Source organism: Siniperca chuatsi, linkage group LG20 (assembly GCF_020085105.1).
Source record: "Siniperca chuatsi isolate FFG_IHB_CAS linkage group LG20, ASM2008510v1, whole genome shotgun sequence".
In the NCBI taxonomy this organism is placed as follows: Eukaryota; Metazoa; Chordata; class Actinopteri; order Centrarchiformes; family Sinipercidae; genus Siniperca; species Siniperca chuatsi.
The window spans coordinates 14,889,761-14,909,558 of NC_058061.1; the positions used below are offsets into that span (position 1 = coordinate 14,889,761).

Genomic DNA, 19,798 nt, shown 5'->3' on the forward strand with positions numbered 1-19,798 from the left:
AGACTAAACATTATCTCTACCCTAACCTGAGACCACAACATAGTGTTGATATGGACAAAATCAACGTTTTTTTTTTTTTGCTATTTCTTTTTAGCCAAATACCAAGCTATCAATAAGTAGACCATATTTTGGAGATATGTCTTTCAGAAGACATTTAGACACAACAAAAAGAAAGAGTCACTTGTAATCTTCATTTCACAGTCAATTAAATTCAGAAAATTGCAGAAGTTAAATTTTTAGAGAGCAAGAAAAAAACAACATTGAAGCTATAATAAAGTTTTATGATAACCCAAATCCAAGACTATGTTAAACTTAATATTACAGTATTGATAATTTATTAGTTTCCAGCTGCACCCCGACAATAATATGTGTACTAACTCAGATGCTGAATTTTCATAATTCACGCCATCATGAGAGAGTTTCAGTTGCACTGTATGATCATTGGTACCTTGGTAAAATGATTGAATATAAACATACTATTATTAACAAACAAATTATTTTACATTGAGAATAGAGAGAATGAAGAGATGAATTATGAAAATGAATAAGATGTACAGTATGTAAGAGTTTAATCATAGACTACCTCATTTAAAGTGTGGTACGCTAATTACCGGTAATTCAACAAAATGAAATAAATACATAAATGAATGAATGAAAATCGGACTTTTTACTCTTTCAACATATTGTAAACTCCCTGACCACACACTAACCATGTGGCTATATTTTTTGATACTGTCTCTACAGGAAGAAGAAATGAAACTGTGTGCCTATTGACTCAGAAATGCAGAACAACAATGTCCTTGAAACCACATTTGCTGTCGTCAATTTTACATGAAACAATTCCATTGGAAGAGCAACATGTCAGATGAATCCGACCAGAAGTGTGCAGGAGGAAGTTTCACAATAACCTTGATGTCTTTTAGGTTTGTTCAAGTGTGGCAACATATTGAAACATTTGTTACACATTCTTCTAATTCTCAAGAAACGCATAAATCAAGGCGCTCAAGATATTAGCCCTCTTCTAGGAAATATGTTAGTAACCCTAAAAAGTCTATTTACTCTATTTAGTCAATTGATATTTATATTTAGAAAACTTCTAAGCCTGAGTTTAACATGCCCTAATGAAACATCATTATAATATTCTCAGCCAGAGATGCTTCTGTAGGATCTGCAGTGAGTTTAGACTGACATTATTGCATTATACATAATAGTACTTTTATTTTGGTAAACTTATATATAATATAATATTCTTATAGAAACTTACAGTGCTGTGGTTTTGCACATTACAGTTACAGTAAACTAAACCTAAACCTGAAACCTGTTATTGAAGTGTTACAACTGAACCCGCTCTCCCCTATTTCACAAAGTGGGGTCAGGGGCCCCCTTCAGGTCTCTTACAAGGCTTCCTGGGATGAACTCAAGGCCATGGTATTACTTTGCTCTAAAAACATAAATTACCAGAGTTTCACAGTATAAATACATTTTGTACAGTGTCAAACCGACTGGGGGTTACACTTAACCCTCCTTTTTTAACTCTACAAGCATTAGGTTTCGCTGGGTTTACTGGTGTTTTATCTTCAGCTGTGGTTGGCTGAATGGTGAACTGAGCCGTAAAAAAAAGAAAAAAAGGAGAGCTTCCCTGGCAGGCATCATCCCCCTCAGTCAGTCTGACCGCCCACAGTCCGGGGGGAGAAAGTGCTGCTTTGTGAATGAAGGGAGCGGCGAAGGGCAGAAAACAAAACTTTACCAAAATTACTTCCGACGGGTGACGATTTTACATTCAACTGAGAGGTTTCGACGGTGCAACAAGCGACACCTGGCCGACAAGGACCAAGAAAATACAGTAAGTCACGAAGCCTTTTTAGGACCTTGTGTGGCACTGAGAGAAAGCAGAGTGACAGGCTTTTTTTTTTCTCGACGGAAAGATGCATGCATAGCAGCCTGACCGTGACTGGAATAACTGTCGTGAGATGGGAGATAATTTCAGGGCAGAACTCTTCCTTCATCTCAAAGACGTCTTCTTTTTGTCTCAGCGTGGTTTAAAGAGAGTGACTGTCGTGTAAACTAATGTAGTCATTATTTAAGCGTTAAAGCTGTGACGACTTTGCGAGTGATTTAGGGATGAAATGGGATTGGTAAATTGCATCATATTGTTGACTTGATCCTGAAAAATTACACAGCTCCAATTTATTTTACATTATCTGTCCATTTAGTTACATAATTCCATTTATTCAAAGCTGAAGCAATTCACACTTTCCAAAGTACCAAAGTTTCCATATTCTATGTCAGTGTGTTTCGCAACATTACATGACTCATGCAGAAGACGTGCACTCCCAGTGTCACCATGCACAAAAAATAGACTCATAGAAGACTCATTCATGATATTATGAGGTTTCTCCTCTAGGGAATCTGGTCTGCAAGTAGTAAACATAAGATATGATCACAGTACTGTGAACAGGCTTCTTACACAGTAGCTTTTTCTGTGGCTCAGATTGTGTTTCAGTTGTGTTGTCCTTAAATAAAATCACCAGAACCGCAGTATTAACACTCACTCAGTTACTTTATTTTACTGAGGAATGCAACTGGTCATCTTTTTTTTTTTTTTTTGCAGAAGCTCATCTGTGCAGGTATTTCAGAGAAGCTGTAAATCATGGTGGTGAGTTTGGCCTGTGTGGCTTGTCTCTGCCTGGTGGTGGCAGTCAGTGGTGACCCCTGCCTCATCATCAGCGAGATCAACGCCGACAACCCCAGACTGGACACCACTGAGTTTGTGGAGTTGTATCACACCAGTGGACAACGGGCTTCACTGGATGGCTACACCCTTGTGTTCTATAATGGGAACGGAAACATAGCCTACAAGGTGCTGGACCTGAAAGGCCACAGCACAGATGACAGAGGATTCTTCCTGGTGGGCTCGGTGGATATGCTGCCCAAACCTGCCATTCTCCTGCCTCCCAACACAGTCCAGAATGGCCCAGACGCCATCGTCCTCTACCACACATCTGCTGCTCGCTACAATGAGAAGATGAACGTCTCGGCCTTCGGGCTGGTGGACGCTGTCGTGTACATGACTCGCCGTACTGGGGGCGCAGAGTTCCTGGCTGAAACGCTGACACCCGGGGAACCAGCCTTTGTAGAGGATGAAACGGCACTCGAGGGGGACGAGTCAATTGAGAGGTGCCTGCTGTCCGAAGATCGCTGGGGCTTTCAGGTATCCGCACCCTCGCCAGGTCAGAGGAATAACTGCACCCCGCCTGCCGCCCCAGCAACCATTCCTGTCATTACTGAGCTGAAGCTGGGAGGAGGGCAGGTGGATGGGCTTGTGGAGCTAACAGAGGATCCAGCTGCAGGTCCTCTGGTGCTGGTAGTGTTGGATGGGAAAACGGATAGGGTCAGTGTGAGTGTGGACGTGCGTGTGAACACCTCCAGGAATGGGTTGATCTCCATGACCATAGAGAAGAAGTACATGAAAGGTCAGTGTGCTGTGGGTTGTCATGATCTTGCTCTAATGCTTTGGATAATGCAATTTACCCACACTATAAGTGTTTCGTCATATGATGGCTAGTTTGTTTGAGCTTTTTAGTTCATCACGTTTCACATGTGGAAGCTATGTAGAGCTATAGTGTGTTTTGATAAATTTTCATTCATTCATTCATTTTCGTTTTATTGTAAATTCTTTGTTCCTGTTGATTTCTTCTCAGGAGATGAGTCTGGGGCAGTGGCTATTTACAGTGGCAGAGCCTCAGACTTCCCTGCGGGCAGTCCGCTGAGCCAGATACAGCCTCTAGATGCATTTGTGTTTGCTGGACCTGGAAACAAGCCGAGTGCCAACCTCACAGAGACTCTCATCCCAGGCAGACAGCCCTACCAACTCAGCAACAGGTAAGACACTGATAGTTGAGAGTTTCCCACTCCTTTAACTTACAAAAGTAAAACCACCCCAATTTGACTACAGTACATACAAGAAGTGGAAAGAATCAATACCAGTTTGGTGAAGCTCATGATGTGTTTTTGGTGTGACTGTCAGATGTCTTAGTAATGTTCAGTGGTTATTTTTGAGGCCATAGTTTCAAATGTTGTGAAACACATTCTGTTAAACGTGGTTCATTCAGTGGGGGAAAGGGTCAGCTTGTAACCACTGTTCCTTTTCACTGATACATTTTTTCCTGTTTGGCGTGTGTCATCCCTGTAGAATAGTAGTCACAAGTAGGCTCTCACTCACACTGACTCAAAGACACTTAAATAGATATTTGCAGAACAATACTCAAATTTGACCAGCAAGTTTAATTTGCACCGCTCTGATAAAAATTGAGCATTATGCAACAAGACTAAGGGTTTACAGACACACTAGCGGCTCTCTGACACTGTACTCAATAGTGCTTTTAGCAAAATGCTAACATCAGCATGCTAACATGCCTACAGTGACAGTGCTAGCATTCTGAAGATTAGCAGGTTTAATGTCTACCATGTTCACCATCTTAGTTTAGCATGTTAGCATGGTAACATTTGCTAATTAGCAGTAAACACAAAGTGTCGATAGTTTTTCAGGTGTTCAGGTGCTACAGGAAAGGTCAGAGGATCGCATAAAGTTATTACAGTTCATCTTTTGGGCACCAAGGATATCTGTACCAAATTCCATTACAATCCATGAAATAGTTGTGAACACATTTACTAAATGCCTCTTAAAGGACGTTTTACCTTGCCACTATTTATTTTTATATATATATATACAGTACAGTACAGTGTTTGCCCACTGCAAAATATGAATGTGTCATTCAACACTAACCAAGTGCAATATTATAACCCTTCAAAATAAGGGTCAATTTGTAAGGGTGTTGTTTCTTAATGATTTCATTATTTTGTCAGTTTGAGAGAGGGAGGCTTCTGTTTGAGTCGCTGTGGTGTGGCCACCTGGGCCAGAGATCCTAGTGTCTTCTGGGAGGCCCCGCAAACTCCTGGACAGCCCAACCAGTGCCCCTGGCCAAAGATCTGCCCTCACAGTATTGGTGAGTGTGACTTTTGAATTTATAATAGATGCTCAGCATTATTAAGCTTTGTATGTTTGTATGAGATTTAGTTAACTCTGAAAAAAACAAAAACACCTTTTTAGCCAGGCACTTTTTTTTTGTGTTTATTATTTTTTGAGAGCATAGCGGGAATATGAACAAACAGAAGAAGAGAAAAAAAAACACAAAGGAACACAGTACATCCTAGGTAATAACAATAACCACAGTCATGATTAAATTAAATGCAAAGCAGTTTTTCTGTAAAAAGTACCAAAGTGTATATACATAGTAAAAAAATAAATAAGGAATATACACAGCAAGGTGTTTTACACTGGACACAACACATTAGTCCTTACCCTGAAAAAATTTCACTACAGGGTCCCTGATCTTATCGAACACACCTCCTCTATCTTCATTATAAAATCTCAGTCTCTCCATATGTAATGTGTTTGCCATTTCTCTCAACCACAAATCATACTTGGGTCAATTTTCCACACTCACAAGATATACTTATTGCAATCACAATTCCAAACAAAACAGCCATTTTTTCAGAGTCTGTGTAATGTTTTAAACTGTATAAAAGACTCTCTGACATTGACCGATCATGTATACTCTTTAAACAGACCTCATCTTTTATTTCTACATTCAGCTCGTCTGCCCACTTGTGTTGAAGTCCTGCTGTGTTCAACAGAGCTCTGTTATGTAGGATCTGATTAAAAAAAAAAAAAAAGGGAAACCACCCCGCGAGTAACAGGATCAAATTTATTTTTTGCCTCCACGGACTCATGCTCGTCCAGGATTTCAAAGTTAGGCATATTTTTCCTGACATAGTCTCGATTTTGTAAATATCTGAAAAAACTTGATGCAGGCATATTGTTAACAGCTCGTAACTGTGCAAATGAGGAAAAGTTCCCAATCATATACAGGTCACCTATATTACAGATACTTCTCTGTTTCCAAGTGTTAAAAAATCAATATCATTTAGGCCAGGTAGCCAGGCACATATTTTGCCAGCTCAAGCAACTTGTTACTAATATGTTTTACTGCAAAAACATATTTTTGCTTTCTCTCTACAGTTTATAGGTAGTAAGGAAGGGAATAAGAAGCGCATGTGTGATTGACAGGTAGTAGTAAATCCCACCTAATCCAGACATTGTGCAATTGATTGGATGCTTGAGCTCCTCACAGTTTATTAGCAAATATTCAATGGCACTTCATAAATGAGTGAGATAACATGTCAGAATCTCACACATATAATCTAGCCAAATATTAAAACATATCAGTTTGTTAAAACTACCTGTTATTGCTTTAAGTTCGCACCATCTGTCCAGTTTCCCCCAACATTAAAAACACCAGAGATTTACATTATTATTGACCTATATGCCCTTCATTGAAAGTTATTAACCTGCCATTAGTTCCACAGATTGTGTTTTGAAATGTAAAATAGATTAGAATTAGATAGTATCTGTTTTATTGTTACTTAATTCTGCTCAACTTAAATGCTTTTAAATAGGTGTATGCATTACACTGTGCTCTGGTAACTATAAATCACCCACCAAGAGAAGGAAATAATACCTGAAAAACATGTCACATGGCAACCTTTGTCTCATCTGTCTAATCTCTCTCTCATCTGATTTAATGATGCGTGGGAACAACATCATTAAATCATGGCCATGACCTAATAACGTGTGAGAGCGAGATAACGTGTGGCCGTGAGAAAATTAGGATGACTCATCTTCATGGAGAGACTGGTGTTACTTGTTGTATACTTGACACATGTGGCATAAGAAGCTACATGTATATGCATGCCAACATGGATACTTTCAGGTAGACTGGGAACCGTAGAGTAATTTGTCTACTCAGAATGCACATCCTCAAAAACACTGACAGGATGCCGATCTCGGGGAAGTTATAGATTTTATCATTAACCAGTTGAGTATCTGGGGAAAAAAGCTACATCACTGGAACAAGTATTGCAAATTAAAGAACTGAGAGTTGGTGGGGAATGTTGCTTCTTGTTTTTTTGAGAAATCAGTTGTGCTTTCACAAATATTGAAGTTGAGGAAAACCTGTGGTTTACCATGTGGACTCCTTTCGCATCCCTTGAACAGATCATAAGTTAAATATTGTAGGGTGCAGCTAGATTTGTCAAAAATCAACAGTGAAAAATAAGTCACCTAAATAAGGTTACAAACTGTATATTTTCCAGCAGCAAAATAAGATTGTTAAAATACGATTATTAAGATAAAGCAACGTCGTTATGAAGATCATATGATTGAAAGCTCCAGAACAGCTACTAAATGGACCTTGTGGTGAGACTGTTTCCTCAACTGCTTTTTCCAAGGTCAAGGAAGATCTTTGAACCTCAAGATCCTTATAAACTGCAATAAGACTTTATAATAGGACATGTGTACTAAAGTACAATCTCTGAGTGGGTCGCCTGTGTCTGGCTGGGTGGATCAATTCTGATTCTGATCTTTATTTATTACAATATTATGCATGAGATGTCAGCCCTGCCCTGGGTTACACCAAAATAAGACTGGTTTTAAACAAACCTTAGCCAAAGTAAAAGGCTGTTGGTTCAACTTTAACCAGCAGTACTTCAGTCAGAGACCGATTTTGTGGGAATTGCCCTGCTCTTTGTATTTGAGAAAATACAAGAATAAGAGCCAACTGGAATTATCCTTTGAATTTCAGCACCTCTGTCAAAGAACGGCGCCAAAAAAGGTCACCACATAAATAGCAGTAAACAAGCCTGTACCATTCTATAGCGGCAAATTTATACCCCAGATTTAAACATCCAGTCAGGTTTAAATCTCCCTATCCAGTTTGACTTTTAAGAAGACAGACGTCAGAACACATTTGTCTGACTTGAGAATTTAGGTCCAGTTTTCTGTTATAATCATCTGACATAAAAATATAAAGAAGTTTTTGTGTGAGACTCAAATATTCTGTAGTGAAACATCACTATAGTCACGTCTCGTCTAGCTTGTCTATATTCTGTTTTATCGTTTCATCTTACAGTCTTATAAGGCTTTCACTTATTTTAGGAGAAACTATATGAGTTCAAGGCAGCTGGAACACCCACCTCATCTGGGCAACAGGGAGTTACAATGTACTCTCTTTCTTGGCAAGAAATCATATAAGCATACATGCCAAAATGTGAAGTATTCCTTTAACCTTTTAGCCATATAAGCCTAACCTATGTCACTGAATCAGTGTTCTTGCTTTCTCTTGCTGCTGAATGTGTAGGCTATTATTGTTTCATTAGTATGAAAGCAATGCGCTCCAGTGCCAATCTTACTATAAACTGAGTACATTTGTTGGCTTATTGCGTGCAGCCAATGTATTTGTATTTAACTTTATTCCAATGGCCTAAGCTTCTTTCTCCTCATCAAAAATGACAATAAAGTGCCTTACAGTCTTTCATCTTCTCATAACTAACAAATTATTATATTAACTTAATATTAATATTAAGTTAATATATCTGAGATATCAGTTGTATGCAACATCATTATGCAACACTGCCATCTGTTGCCTTCTGCTAGGTATTGTGTTAATGTAGTAAACGTGAAATAAATGGAAAAGCAATCTTCCATTATCTCAACAAATCCCTGTGGATTTGGCTCGGGGCTTGTTTTTTCCTGTCTCAAAACAACAAAAAATTAGCTCAAGACACAGAATCATAAAACATTTACAAAATTGTTCTCACTCGACTTGAACATGCTGTCAAACTGTGGCAAAGTAGGAAATGTGTTAGTTGGTAGACTCAGTAAAGAATATTCATTGGTTTATATAAATCATATATCTCTCATTACACATGACACACAACCAGTTAGTTCCACTGTATTCTCTAATGGAGAGATTATGGATATTGTGGATATTGAATACCTTGGGAAGATAGATTTAAATAGGCCTCAGCTAAAGGGTCAGACGGATGATTTTCCACGCAATACTTTTTTCCCACAAATGTCATCAAGAGGTCTCCATAAGACAGTAATGAATAGAATATAACTAAATTACACTAGTACTTTCTTGAAGCAAAATTAATCTCTTCAGTAATGAGTTGTTTAAATAAACATGTAAAGCAATTAAAGAAAAGGTTAGACCTTTTGTGAAATAAGCTTATTTGCCTTCTTGCCAATAAGAAAACTGATACCACTCTCATATCTGTCTAGTTAGCTAGCTAGCTTAGCACAAAGAATGGAAGCAGCTAGCCTGGTAATGTCCAAAGGTAACAAAATCTGCCTACCAGCATTTGTAAAGCTCTTTGTTACATGTTCTTCAATCCATACAAAACCCCAAGTGAAGTAAAGTTAAACTATTCCTTTAACAGCAGCTAATTAATACCTTCCTTTATGCTTTAGTTATTCCAGGAGGTACAGATTCACCGCCTCACCTCCCACCCTGGGGGAACAGTGACTTCCTGATCAATGAGCTGAACACTGATACACCTGGCGCAGCTGAGGACGGCGAGTACATCGAGCTTTGGCACCCATCGGGACGCCGGGTCTCCCTGCAGAGCATCTGGATACTACTGTTCAGTGCACACAACAACAGACCCTACAGGGAGATCAGCCTAAGTGGACACTTCACCACTTCTAAGGGCTACTTTCTGCTGGGCAGTGACAGGTTGGTGCCAGCTCCATCACTCCGCCTGCCCCCTAATACCATCCAGAATGGACCAGATGCTGTGGCACTCTATCGCAGCCCATTTGGCCCACCATCAGCCACACAAAGGGGGATCCCCACCAAAGGCCTGCTGGACGCAGTCGTGTACCGGCAGAGAGGATCAGATAAGGAGGCGCAGGAGCTGAGTAAAGCTCTGACCCCAGGACAGCTGCCTCTGCTGGAGGATCCAGAGGTTCTGCCCGGTGATGAGGCCCTCAGCCGCTGTAGAGGCCTTTACCCCTATGACCTGTCTGCTTTTTCAGTGAGTACAAAGGGCTAAGGTTTCACAGGGCATGCTGAAATTAAACAGTTTAGCTCAGAGGCTAATACAAATGGCAGAAACACAACATTGTTGAAAACAAAGAAGACAAATGCTGATTTCTAATGAATACAAATAACAGTAATTAAAGGAATACTACGCCATTTTGGGAAATTTGCTTATTCGCTTTTTTGCTGAGAGTTAGGTGAAAATATCGACACCACTCCAATATCTGTACCCTAAATATGAAGCTACAGCCAGCAGCCAGTTAGCTTAGCTTAGCACAAAGACTGGCTCTGTCCAAACGCTGAACAAACTCGACTTACTAGCACCTCTAAAACACTCTAATTAACACATTATATCTCATTTGTTGTACACAAACTGAAGTGTAAAAATTATTTCACAAATTGTTGAGCTATTCCTTTTAAATATTTGGCTAGTTTTTGGGCAGATGTCTCTTATTTCACTAATATTTAAATTAATGCAGACGTATCCTTATTGGAAATATCGTTAAAATCAGAAATGTATGACATGCATCAATCACTACAGGTGGCTCCACCCACCCCTCTGAGAGAGAACAGCTGCCCCCGTCCCCCTCCAGCCCCAGAGGGTGTGGTCATCAGTGAGGTGGCTAGTGGCCATTGGACCAATCACAGCCAGCAGCGGGCCTTTGTGGAGCTGCATGGGCCCCCCATGACAGACCTGCGGGGCCTGGTGCTCACTGTGTTTGACCAGGAGCGCAGTGGGACTGTCATTGCCCTTCCTTTGACCGGATCTATCGACCAGGATGGATTTTACATCGTTGGAAATGTCACTGGAGCAGGTGAGGGCAGTAGGAGATCTTGTTGTTTAGAGATAGACGACTGTTGGAAATGAAACAAAAGATTTCCTATATCTTTCTTAATAACAGTCTCTCTCCCACATTCTCGTTGTCTTTTTCTTCTTTTGTACCCATTCCCACCATCTCTCTCTATACTCCTTCACTTCCTCTCTCTCCTGCATAGATCAGACTTTCCCGGAGGGCTCCAAGGTGCCGGTACGAGGAGCAGTAGTCCTGTGCTATGACCTGTTCAGTGTCTGTAGAGCTGGCACTGCTCTGACCAACTCCAGTCTCAGAGATGTGCTTGTGTTCAGTGAAAACCAGCAGCTGCTCTCCTCTCTGTCTACCACCAGAGGGAGACAAGTGATTCCAGCTCTCAGGTAAACTCAGAAAAAACCCAACAGCATGAAGCACTGAGAATGTGTGTGAACTTTTGCAGTAATGATAAGTCTTAAACCCAATTAAGGCTATAATCTGACATTGAAAATGTCATTTAAAGGCCTTTATGTAATTCTCTTAATTGGGTCAAGGCCACCAACAGACTAAGAACCTAATGAAAGGACCATGGTTTTTTGATCACAGCTGGTTCTCTTTTAACCAGGAAAGATTATCATGGCAACGTATGCTACGCTGCAAAAGAAGGGCAGGTTAAGCTGAGAAGACTGGATCAAAACAAATAAAACAGCCCACCTACTAACCAGCCAATGTTCTATCGAAATATCTCACAGAATTCTGACACTTCTTAAACTGTGTATACTTCACAGTAAAGTGGCAATACAAAGGAGTAGGGCTGGGACGATTCATCGACGTCATCCATTACGGACATACGTCATTTTGCATATCATGCACCTGCGCGTCACAATGAAGTATGGCTGCACCCGGTCAAAGCATGGATTCCCCCCAGAGAACAAGCTGCAGCATTAGAACCTCACCCACAATCTCGCCTCGCTCTACCCCACCCGTGCAGTCTCCTTACAGTCGCACATGCTCTGCAGAGAAACAGAGAGAGAGAGAGAGAGTCTCCTGTTTATGTAGGCCTACTTATGCCGTTGTTTTGTAAAAGCTTGTAAGTGCACCTGTTGGTGCTGATGTCAGTCGGTGCCACATTGGTTTTCATTGATTCGATAGGCGACGTCATTAACAACAAGCCTCCTCCACACGCGGCTCACCTGATGCTGTGAAAACAGAATCGCGGGTCAAAAAATCCAACACGGGAGTTGTGTTTTTTTAGGCGACTTTATAAAACCCTGCTATGTTGTTCAGGCCTTTAATAGCACAACAGGAAGCTGATATGACCAGTTATTGACAGTGTGTTGCATATTAATAGGCCTTTTTCACAGCAGACATTTTTACTTATCATTGTAGGAAAAGCACAGGTGTTACTAATAACATTAACGATGGCTCCGTACTATTCAAGGAAGCCATGACGGTCGGCATGCGCAGTACCAGGACCCTGAAATTGAAGCCACTAAATGGAATCCAGCCATTATTACTTGTATTATTTACACCTGTGTTTTTTCTACTGTGACATGTCCAAATGTCCTCAGTGAAAAAGGCCTAGTACGCTAAAATAGTTTCATAGGATTCAAGGGTTTTTCACTGGTTGTATGCAGGCTTGGCTGCCTCCATTAACGTCATAAGAATTGAATACACACCTACCATCTCCACTAACCAATTTCCTGGGGGAAACCTGGGATTTCTACAGTCGCTGCAACTCATGAGAACACAAGGCGGATTTGTCCATACAGTATTTGCATACAAGAAATTTTTATGTCATTCTAGGTAGACTCGCTTTTTTTTTTTTTTTACTTTATCATCCTTATTACTACTGTATATATAAATGTGTATTCATACATGTATTGTTGCGTGCATGTGCAGGTCAGTGGAAGATGGCCCTGTTTCGCTCAGCCGGTGTTCATGCTGTGAGGTGAGGAGCCCCGCCTCCTGGACAAGCTCCTCGCCCACACCTCACAGCACCAACCTCTGTCCGAGCTCCGCCTTCTCAAGTGACATTGACCTTTGCCTCGGACCCCTATCCAGTGTCTGGCAGGAGCAGTCAGGAGGTGAGGCATCATAACTTAAGAAAACTAAAATGTGAAACTGAATAAAATATGATCTAAGGATCGAGGGTATCAAATGTTGCACAGATTGTAAAGCTCATTGAGGCAAATTTGATTTGCCCTGGTTTGAACCCAGCTGGAGACCTTTCCATGCCACGCTCCTCTTTCTCTCTCCCCATGTTTCCTATCTGTACCTTCTTCTTTGGCTTTAGAAAAAAAGAAAAGAAAATTAAAGCAATGAAGATAAAACCTTAAAGTTGGGAATTAATGTAAAACTGAACTTTTTTGTCTGAATTGGCTCTCTGAGTCTCTCTCATGGTCAGAACACAGTAAATAGGCCTTCATAGAAGCTGACATCCTCTTCTCTGTTTGTCCCAGACTGCAGTGGTCTAATCCAGGGGAAGAGGGTCGCTGAGGTGGCCGACTACCTGGAGCAGAGGTGTCACTGTGGCATCTCTGCCTTGTATCTTCGAGGTGAGGCACTTGCGCTCAGTATAAATTGAAACTGTCACATTTGGCTGATTTGTAATGTAAGAAATGACTGGCTCATCCCTGAGCTTTGGAAAAACTGTGTGTTTGTTTAAAGGATGTCAGTGAAAATAATTACAGACCACTGACTTCATTGGTTCTGGTGAAGAACTTGGCTCCTAACAATCAATACAGTGATGTAGGTTGTGTATGTAGTTATGTTGCAGGAACACACCATTACAGTTGAGTCCGGGTTTATTTTTACTGAGAGTGTAGTGGTGTAAGAAGGTGCATTTGACTTATGAAATATAAAGTATAAATATATATCCTAATAATAAAGCACCAGTGTAATAATGTAGCAACTCACAGGAGATGAGCAGGACTCAGGAGCACTGCTTTAGCAATGCCCGCAACCACTTCCAGCTCTGGAAGTCTTCTTACAGAAGGAAGTCATTTAGAGATAGACAGGCTCGGGCGTGGCTATTTCCTTGCCATCATCACATCCTGCATATATATCATATACATTAAATAACATGAATTGTGCTCTTCAAATGTAAACTCCCATCTCCTGTTTCCCATTTACAGAATGTATATATCTACCAAGCTAAAGCACGCCCTGAACACTTTTATATGTAGATAATGAAGCATTTGTCTGTCTGTTCGTGTTCAAGGAGCCAACTTTTCCTGTGTGTCTGGGTGGCTGCGAGTGTGGGGGAACATCCAGGCGCTGTCGAACCATCAGAAGGCCCTCATCATCCAGACATCACACATGAATCCTTCATCTGCTCAGGGAGACGTCTGCTCTGCTCCAACCATGGACCGTTATACAAGCACAGGTTAGCACCATTTTGACAACATAACACCTGCTCCCCAGCACAACAAAGCCTACACAGTCGGTTTATGCTTAAAATGCAAGGTGTCGCAGCTAGTTCATCATCACCTCAAAAACAAAACAGATACATATCAGCTAAATCAATGTATTAACAGTCTATAGTCTGCTTTGAAAACCCCCTGTTCAACCTTCTCAGTATGGTCTCTGGGGTCTTAAAACACCCCCGAATAAAACCGAGCATGGCAGCCTCCAACCCTTGGTGGTGAATCCTCTCTCCAATGTGTCAAAAGTATCTCATAAATTGTAGATTTCATATATATATACGAAATCTGCATCTAGACATGCCCTGGTAACAAAATAAGGGATCGACTTTTGGTAACATCATCATCATCATCATGATCATTAGGATCTCATCCAAAGTTGGTGCAGCCGGTACAGTGTGTTTGTTGGAAAGTATATTCCTAGGTAGAGATCTCATCACTGTGCGTCATACTGTGGAGCCATAGAAGACAAGATGTTTCATAACAACATGTAGAATAATAACAGGCTGCAGATAATTATAAAGCCTTGTTATATAGGACTTTTCATGTAAGAAATACAACTCTTATTTCTGATTCTGACATTCTTCTAAGCCAAATGAATTCCACTTTGAATGACTCTTTTTAAAGTGAAATAGATGTCCTTGCTCTTTCAACAATTACTATACATTGAAAGCACTCTTATGTCGGGGGAAATTCCACCTCCTTACACAAGTTATGGCTCACGTAAGCAGGGACATGAAAAATATATAATGGGGCAAAAAGAAAATTAGGTTAACATAATTTAAGCCTTTCTGTGACAAATGCTGACTTGCTGTTATATACACTGCTGCACTCTGAGTCTGTTACATGGAGTGTCAAAATGACCTGGAAGTACTTAAAGTTATAATCCTTAAGATTTTCATGAAATCAAAACTACTTACGCCATGTGCAACATAAAATCAGATCGCACTAATGCGTCATGGAAAAGGGCCAATTAAGGCGAGTTTGCGTGGCTACGCTGTAAACAGATACGCCAGTTGCTCCTCTGTTGTATTGCTGACAAAGTAGCTTCTCAAGGAGTACTCTTGTGGCTTTAAATGTTGAAATAACAAGCATAGTTAACAGTCAACAGTCAATAAATCTGGAATACACCACTTATCCTGAGATGTTAAAACATATTTCATTAAAAAGAATAAAATTATTACGTGCTTAGTTTGGTCTCAAACACACAAGGCGGTAGGAGGGTAGGATGTAGCAGGCATTTTAAGGTGAAATATGTGACTAATACTACAAAGTGAAAATGTAATGAGGCAAAGCTTTTTCAGGAACACATAATTCAAGTCTTTGGATGAGAGGATTTCTATGATACTCACTGTTGCAATGTGAGTCTGCTACATGGAGTAATAGTCTGTGCTCGCAGCTCAAATTATCTGTAGCATAGAATGCATCCCGTCAGGTCCATTTTGCAAAGACGCCTGGCTTTCTATGCATTAAACCTTACATATGCTTGTAGAATCTAAAGGAAACTAAATCTGTTGCTGCTTTAAAGTTTCATCGGGATGTTTGAATTGTGTTTAAACATATTAACTTGTTCAGAAAGTGTAACTGAGTTTGTATTTGATTCTCTCCTAGCGTCTGCCCTGGGGTTACAAATAGGGCTGATAGTAGCAGTGCTCCTGCTGCTGGGACTAGGAGCTGCTCTGTTCACATATTTCTATAGGAGGAGGTGAGGACTCTTATTATTTGCATTGCTCTCCTTATCTCTTTCTTCTCTGCTGGATGTGCACACTGATGCTGGTTTGCTGGGAATCTTCACAAAGCCAGATTATTAATATTTGTTTAACCCTTTGACTTGTAATGCTTCTTTTGATTACACAGTGAATGAGTGTTGTGAATAGGATTTAAAAATAAATGTGTGTAATTAAGAGTTAGTTATGCTCATTTAGCTCCAATGTTGGGAGTCTCGCAGATGTGTTTCTTTTGTTTCTCATTCACATAGGTCATTGCCTTTATTCCTCCCTGATCCACAGTGATAGATCCTCAGATAAGGCTTTTAAGAAAATATATAAAGAGAAGTCACAATCAATTTGTGCCTTTTTCTTTTGGGGTTGCAAAAGTCTAAATTGTTAGAGGAGGAAATGAAAAAGCACCAGCCTGCAGGGGCGTTGAAGTATTAGGGAAAGAACATGGACTACAACCATGATAGATTACATTAGAGCTGTCACTAAAGATACTTACAACTGTTGATATGAGGAGTGAAAATGACCTACGTACTTGTAAGTGTGAAAATCTAATATAGTGAAATATTTCAGTATGAATATAGTATAAAATAGTGGTACTGCTGTCATAATAACATTAGCATATGCAGAATATACAGTGTAATGAGAAATGTGCAACATATTCATATTTAATATATTTATTTGGTTTCTGAGTTAGTTGAGAAGATTGAGCCCACTCTCATGTCTGTATGGTAAATATGAAACTACAGCTTATGAAACTACTTAGCTTAGCTTAGCATAGCATAAAGACTGGAAGCACGAAGAAAAGGCGAGGCTGAACAAATCTGAACAAAAAATGTCGGACTATTGTTTGGCTCTGAGTAGTTGCCTAGCAACCAGCCGAGACTCCAGGAAGTTACTAGTCCAGACCAAGAAAGAGTCTGACACAACTCCCCTGTAAAACACAAACAGACAATTTGTAGTTTTTAGGCTTCGGTTTTTGTACAGATTAAAACAAACAAGATACAACATGTCAGTTAGTGAGCTTTAGAGGTGCTGTATTTTATCCATATTTCTGGCACAGTTCAGTCTTGTAGAATAGCACATCATTTTCCAAAAGTGTGAAATGTCAGCAGTAAATGTGAGGTTTTGGTGTCAGACTGTAGCTCATAATTAAAGAGCAAGACCTTCTTTCTATTATTATGATTTTACACTAACGTAGAACATAGTCTATGGTTGAGAGATTCCTTCACCAACCCTAACATCTTACTCCCACACTTGGCTTGGCCTTAATGCTAATCCCTATCACTCTCTGCACCTGAGTGTGCAACTCAGAAATAAATACAGAAAGTTCACGACAGTCCTCTGGAGGTTGTTGAAAGTCATTCTGGGAAATGCAGCAAATCACAGAGCGAAGTAGTGGTAGTAGATAAGATAGGTTGAGGGCAGAGTGGGGACAATCAAAAGGTTAATTCTAAACTTAACTATCAATAAATTACTCCTGAAATACTTTGAATGTGAGTGACTGGAAGCTGTAGTGTAATTTCACTGTGTAGATTCTGAAGGCATTAAGGCTCAATTATGTATGTTAATGTTGTTCTCTCTATTCTCAGGCGTCCTCTGGACTATTACACCATGGAGCTGAGTGAACACGCAGAGGGACTGTCGGATCTATAATCCAGGCTTTGAATCACTGTGTTTGCATCTGGAAGTGCTCGTGTGCGTGGGAGGACTTCAGCAGAGACAGCGAGAGACGGGGGTCAGAGGTTAATTTTACCTGTACGTAACTGATCGTGCGGTTGTTTTGAAACGAATGCCACCACAAGCGTCCTTCTGTGTGTCTATGGGAGATCACTAATGAAATGGCTAATAGTTGTCTGTTAAGAGTGTGGTTGCATCCAGTGTGTGGCATGTGATATTTCATGGCACCGGTGACACTTAAGGCATCAAATCAGGCAACCCATGAGTTGCATTTAAAAACATAAAGATAACATATTTTTCTAAAGGTCAATGTACAACCTTTGCCTATCAGTGCTGGTTACTACTTTCAAAGGAAAAGGAAGATAAAAGGGAGGATTTAAAAAAAAAATACTTGAGTCCTAAATGGTCATTTTTGTTGACTTGTTCATGTTACTGTGGAAATTTAAATTTAAAAATTTAAACAACCATGCTTTTGATTTATGCAGGAATCTTCATCACATTCTCAGCTGGCACTACAGTGTTTTAACAACAGACTTTATAACCAAGATAATATTTGTTAAGCTCACATTTATATTTCAAAATGGTCACCTTCCTGCTTTGTTTTCCTGCTACATGCTGTAATAGTCCATTTTAGACTCTAGTCACTCAAAGGGCTTGATTGTCTTTTAAATGTGAATGTCTAGCTAACTTGTGATGAGTGTCTGTAACCACTTTTGTATGCTTACCTAAAGCACACTGTTTACATTTTCTTGATTGAAAATTAGAAAAAGGAATGTGAGAGACTGATGTTGAAGTAATTTCTTGAATGAAGAGTATTGATGAGTATTTGTTTTTAGAAATGAGAGATTGCTTGGTGTTAAGAAAATCAGAGCTATTTTATGTTCCGCTTGTGTTTTTCTTAGTGGCTCAGTAACCTCTACTGTGCCTTTTACTTGTGTGTTATTTGAACCACTGATTCCTCATTTATTAGAGGGAACGTACAGCCATCTCTGCTGCAGCCATAAGTGTAAATACTATAGATATGATGTTAGTATTCTCGGGGGGTAGCAGTTAGCGGCAGTCTGAAATGATAACTTATTGTAGAAATACAGAAACTAACAGGGTTCAGTGAAAAAGTGAAATATTCTGATAATTCTGTTAGTAGTTAGTTTGATTCCACTTTTTAAATAGATTCCTAAAGTAATCATAAAATTTCCGCCATATAAAGCGCCATGAAATAAACGTATAAGCTTGGATATGCTCCATTTTTAATATAGTTGATGTGCTGCTTACCTTGTTATGTTGCCTTACTCATCTGCTGTGGTGCACAGAATTAGTTTGTTTTAATTACCTTGGTGATTTTCCTCCTCTGTACGATTTTCCTCAGTTCTAATTTCCCAATATTCACATTTATTAATGCACCTCTGTCAAATAAAATTAAGCCCATTGTTTTACAGCAAGTTCAACTATTTAAAAAAAGAAACTAGATGGAAAATCAGCAAAATCATATAAATTAAGGCCTTTTTTTTTTAGCTTTCAACGTGAGCAAATATGATGTTTTGCCCCTTGAAATTATGTTATGTAATGTTCATAAAATGTCTGTTTTGTAAACGTCTATATTTTTAGGTTTTGTGTAAAATGGTACATGTAGAAAGTTTTAAACAAAAAGCAGAAGGAGTTTGCACCTCAATATTATAGCCCAAATAATATATTGACATGCAAATGTGTTGACTATGTACACTAATGCTCAGAGCACTTGTTTAACATGAGAATCACATTCATCCCTATATATACTGTATTTACAGTGCACTGACAACAATCATAAGAAGTGGGAAAGAAGTATATGGCTGAACAAAGAACATGTGGTTGTTTAACCTCAGTTGCATATTCACAGATCAGGAGCACCAGCATTCAAATCTAACACAACTGTAAGAAAAACTCACAAATCCTTTACTGGGCACTAAAATTCTGTGTACATACAGTAAATAATCATGGTCTACAGCAGAAGATGTCACAGAAAACATTGGAAAGAAAACTCTGTATCATCTGCAAACCCAGATCATAATTTAAAAGCTTTCTTTCCTGTGTTTTCCTTCCAGCTTATTTTCCCATTTTCCAATGCCATGCACATGTATCAGGTTTGAATGAAAATACTTCCACAGATGTACAATTAAGTTGTACTGTTGTTTTTCTACCTGTTTTGTGTCCCGTCCGTCACTACTCTCTGTTTGATATGCTTCATTTTCATCCCCCAGTTAGTTCTC

The 19,798-nt window shown here is 39.6% G+C and overlaps 1 protein-coding gene across 1 annotated transcript; it reads left to right on the top strand.

The window, feature by feature from the left end:
• The first annotated feature begins 1,653 nt into the window (after positions 1-1,653).
• Positions 1,654-19,704, top strand: si:ch211-183d21.1. The gene is made up of 12 exons (XM_044177957.1): positions 1,654-1,843; positions 2,612-3,473; positions 3,702-3,882; positions 4,867-5,006; positions 9,374-9,939; positions 10,486-10,759; positions 10,941-11,136; positions 12,635-12,819; positions 13,195-13,290; positions 13,956-14,120; positions 15,769-15,862; positions 17,468-19,704. The coding sequence occupies exons 2-12, from the start codon at positions 2,651-2,653 to the stop codon at positions 17,529-17,531; spliced, it is 2,784 nt and encodes a 927-aa protein (XP_044033892.1). The 5' UTR covers positions 1,654-1,843; positions 2,612-2,650; the 3' UTR covers positions 17,532-19,704.
• Positions 19,705-19,798: the final 94 nt, after the last annotated feature.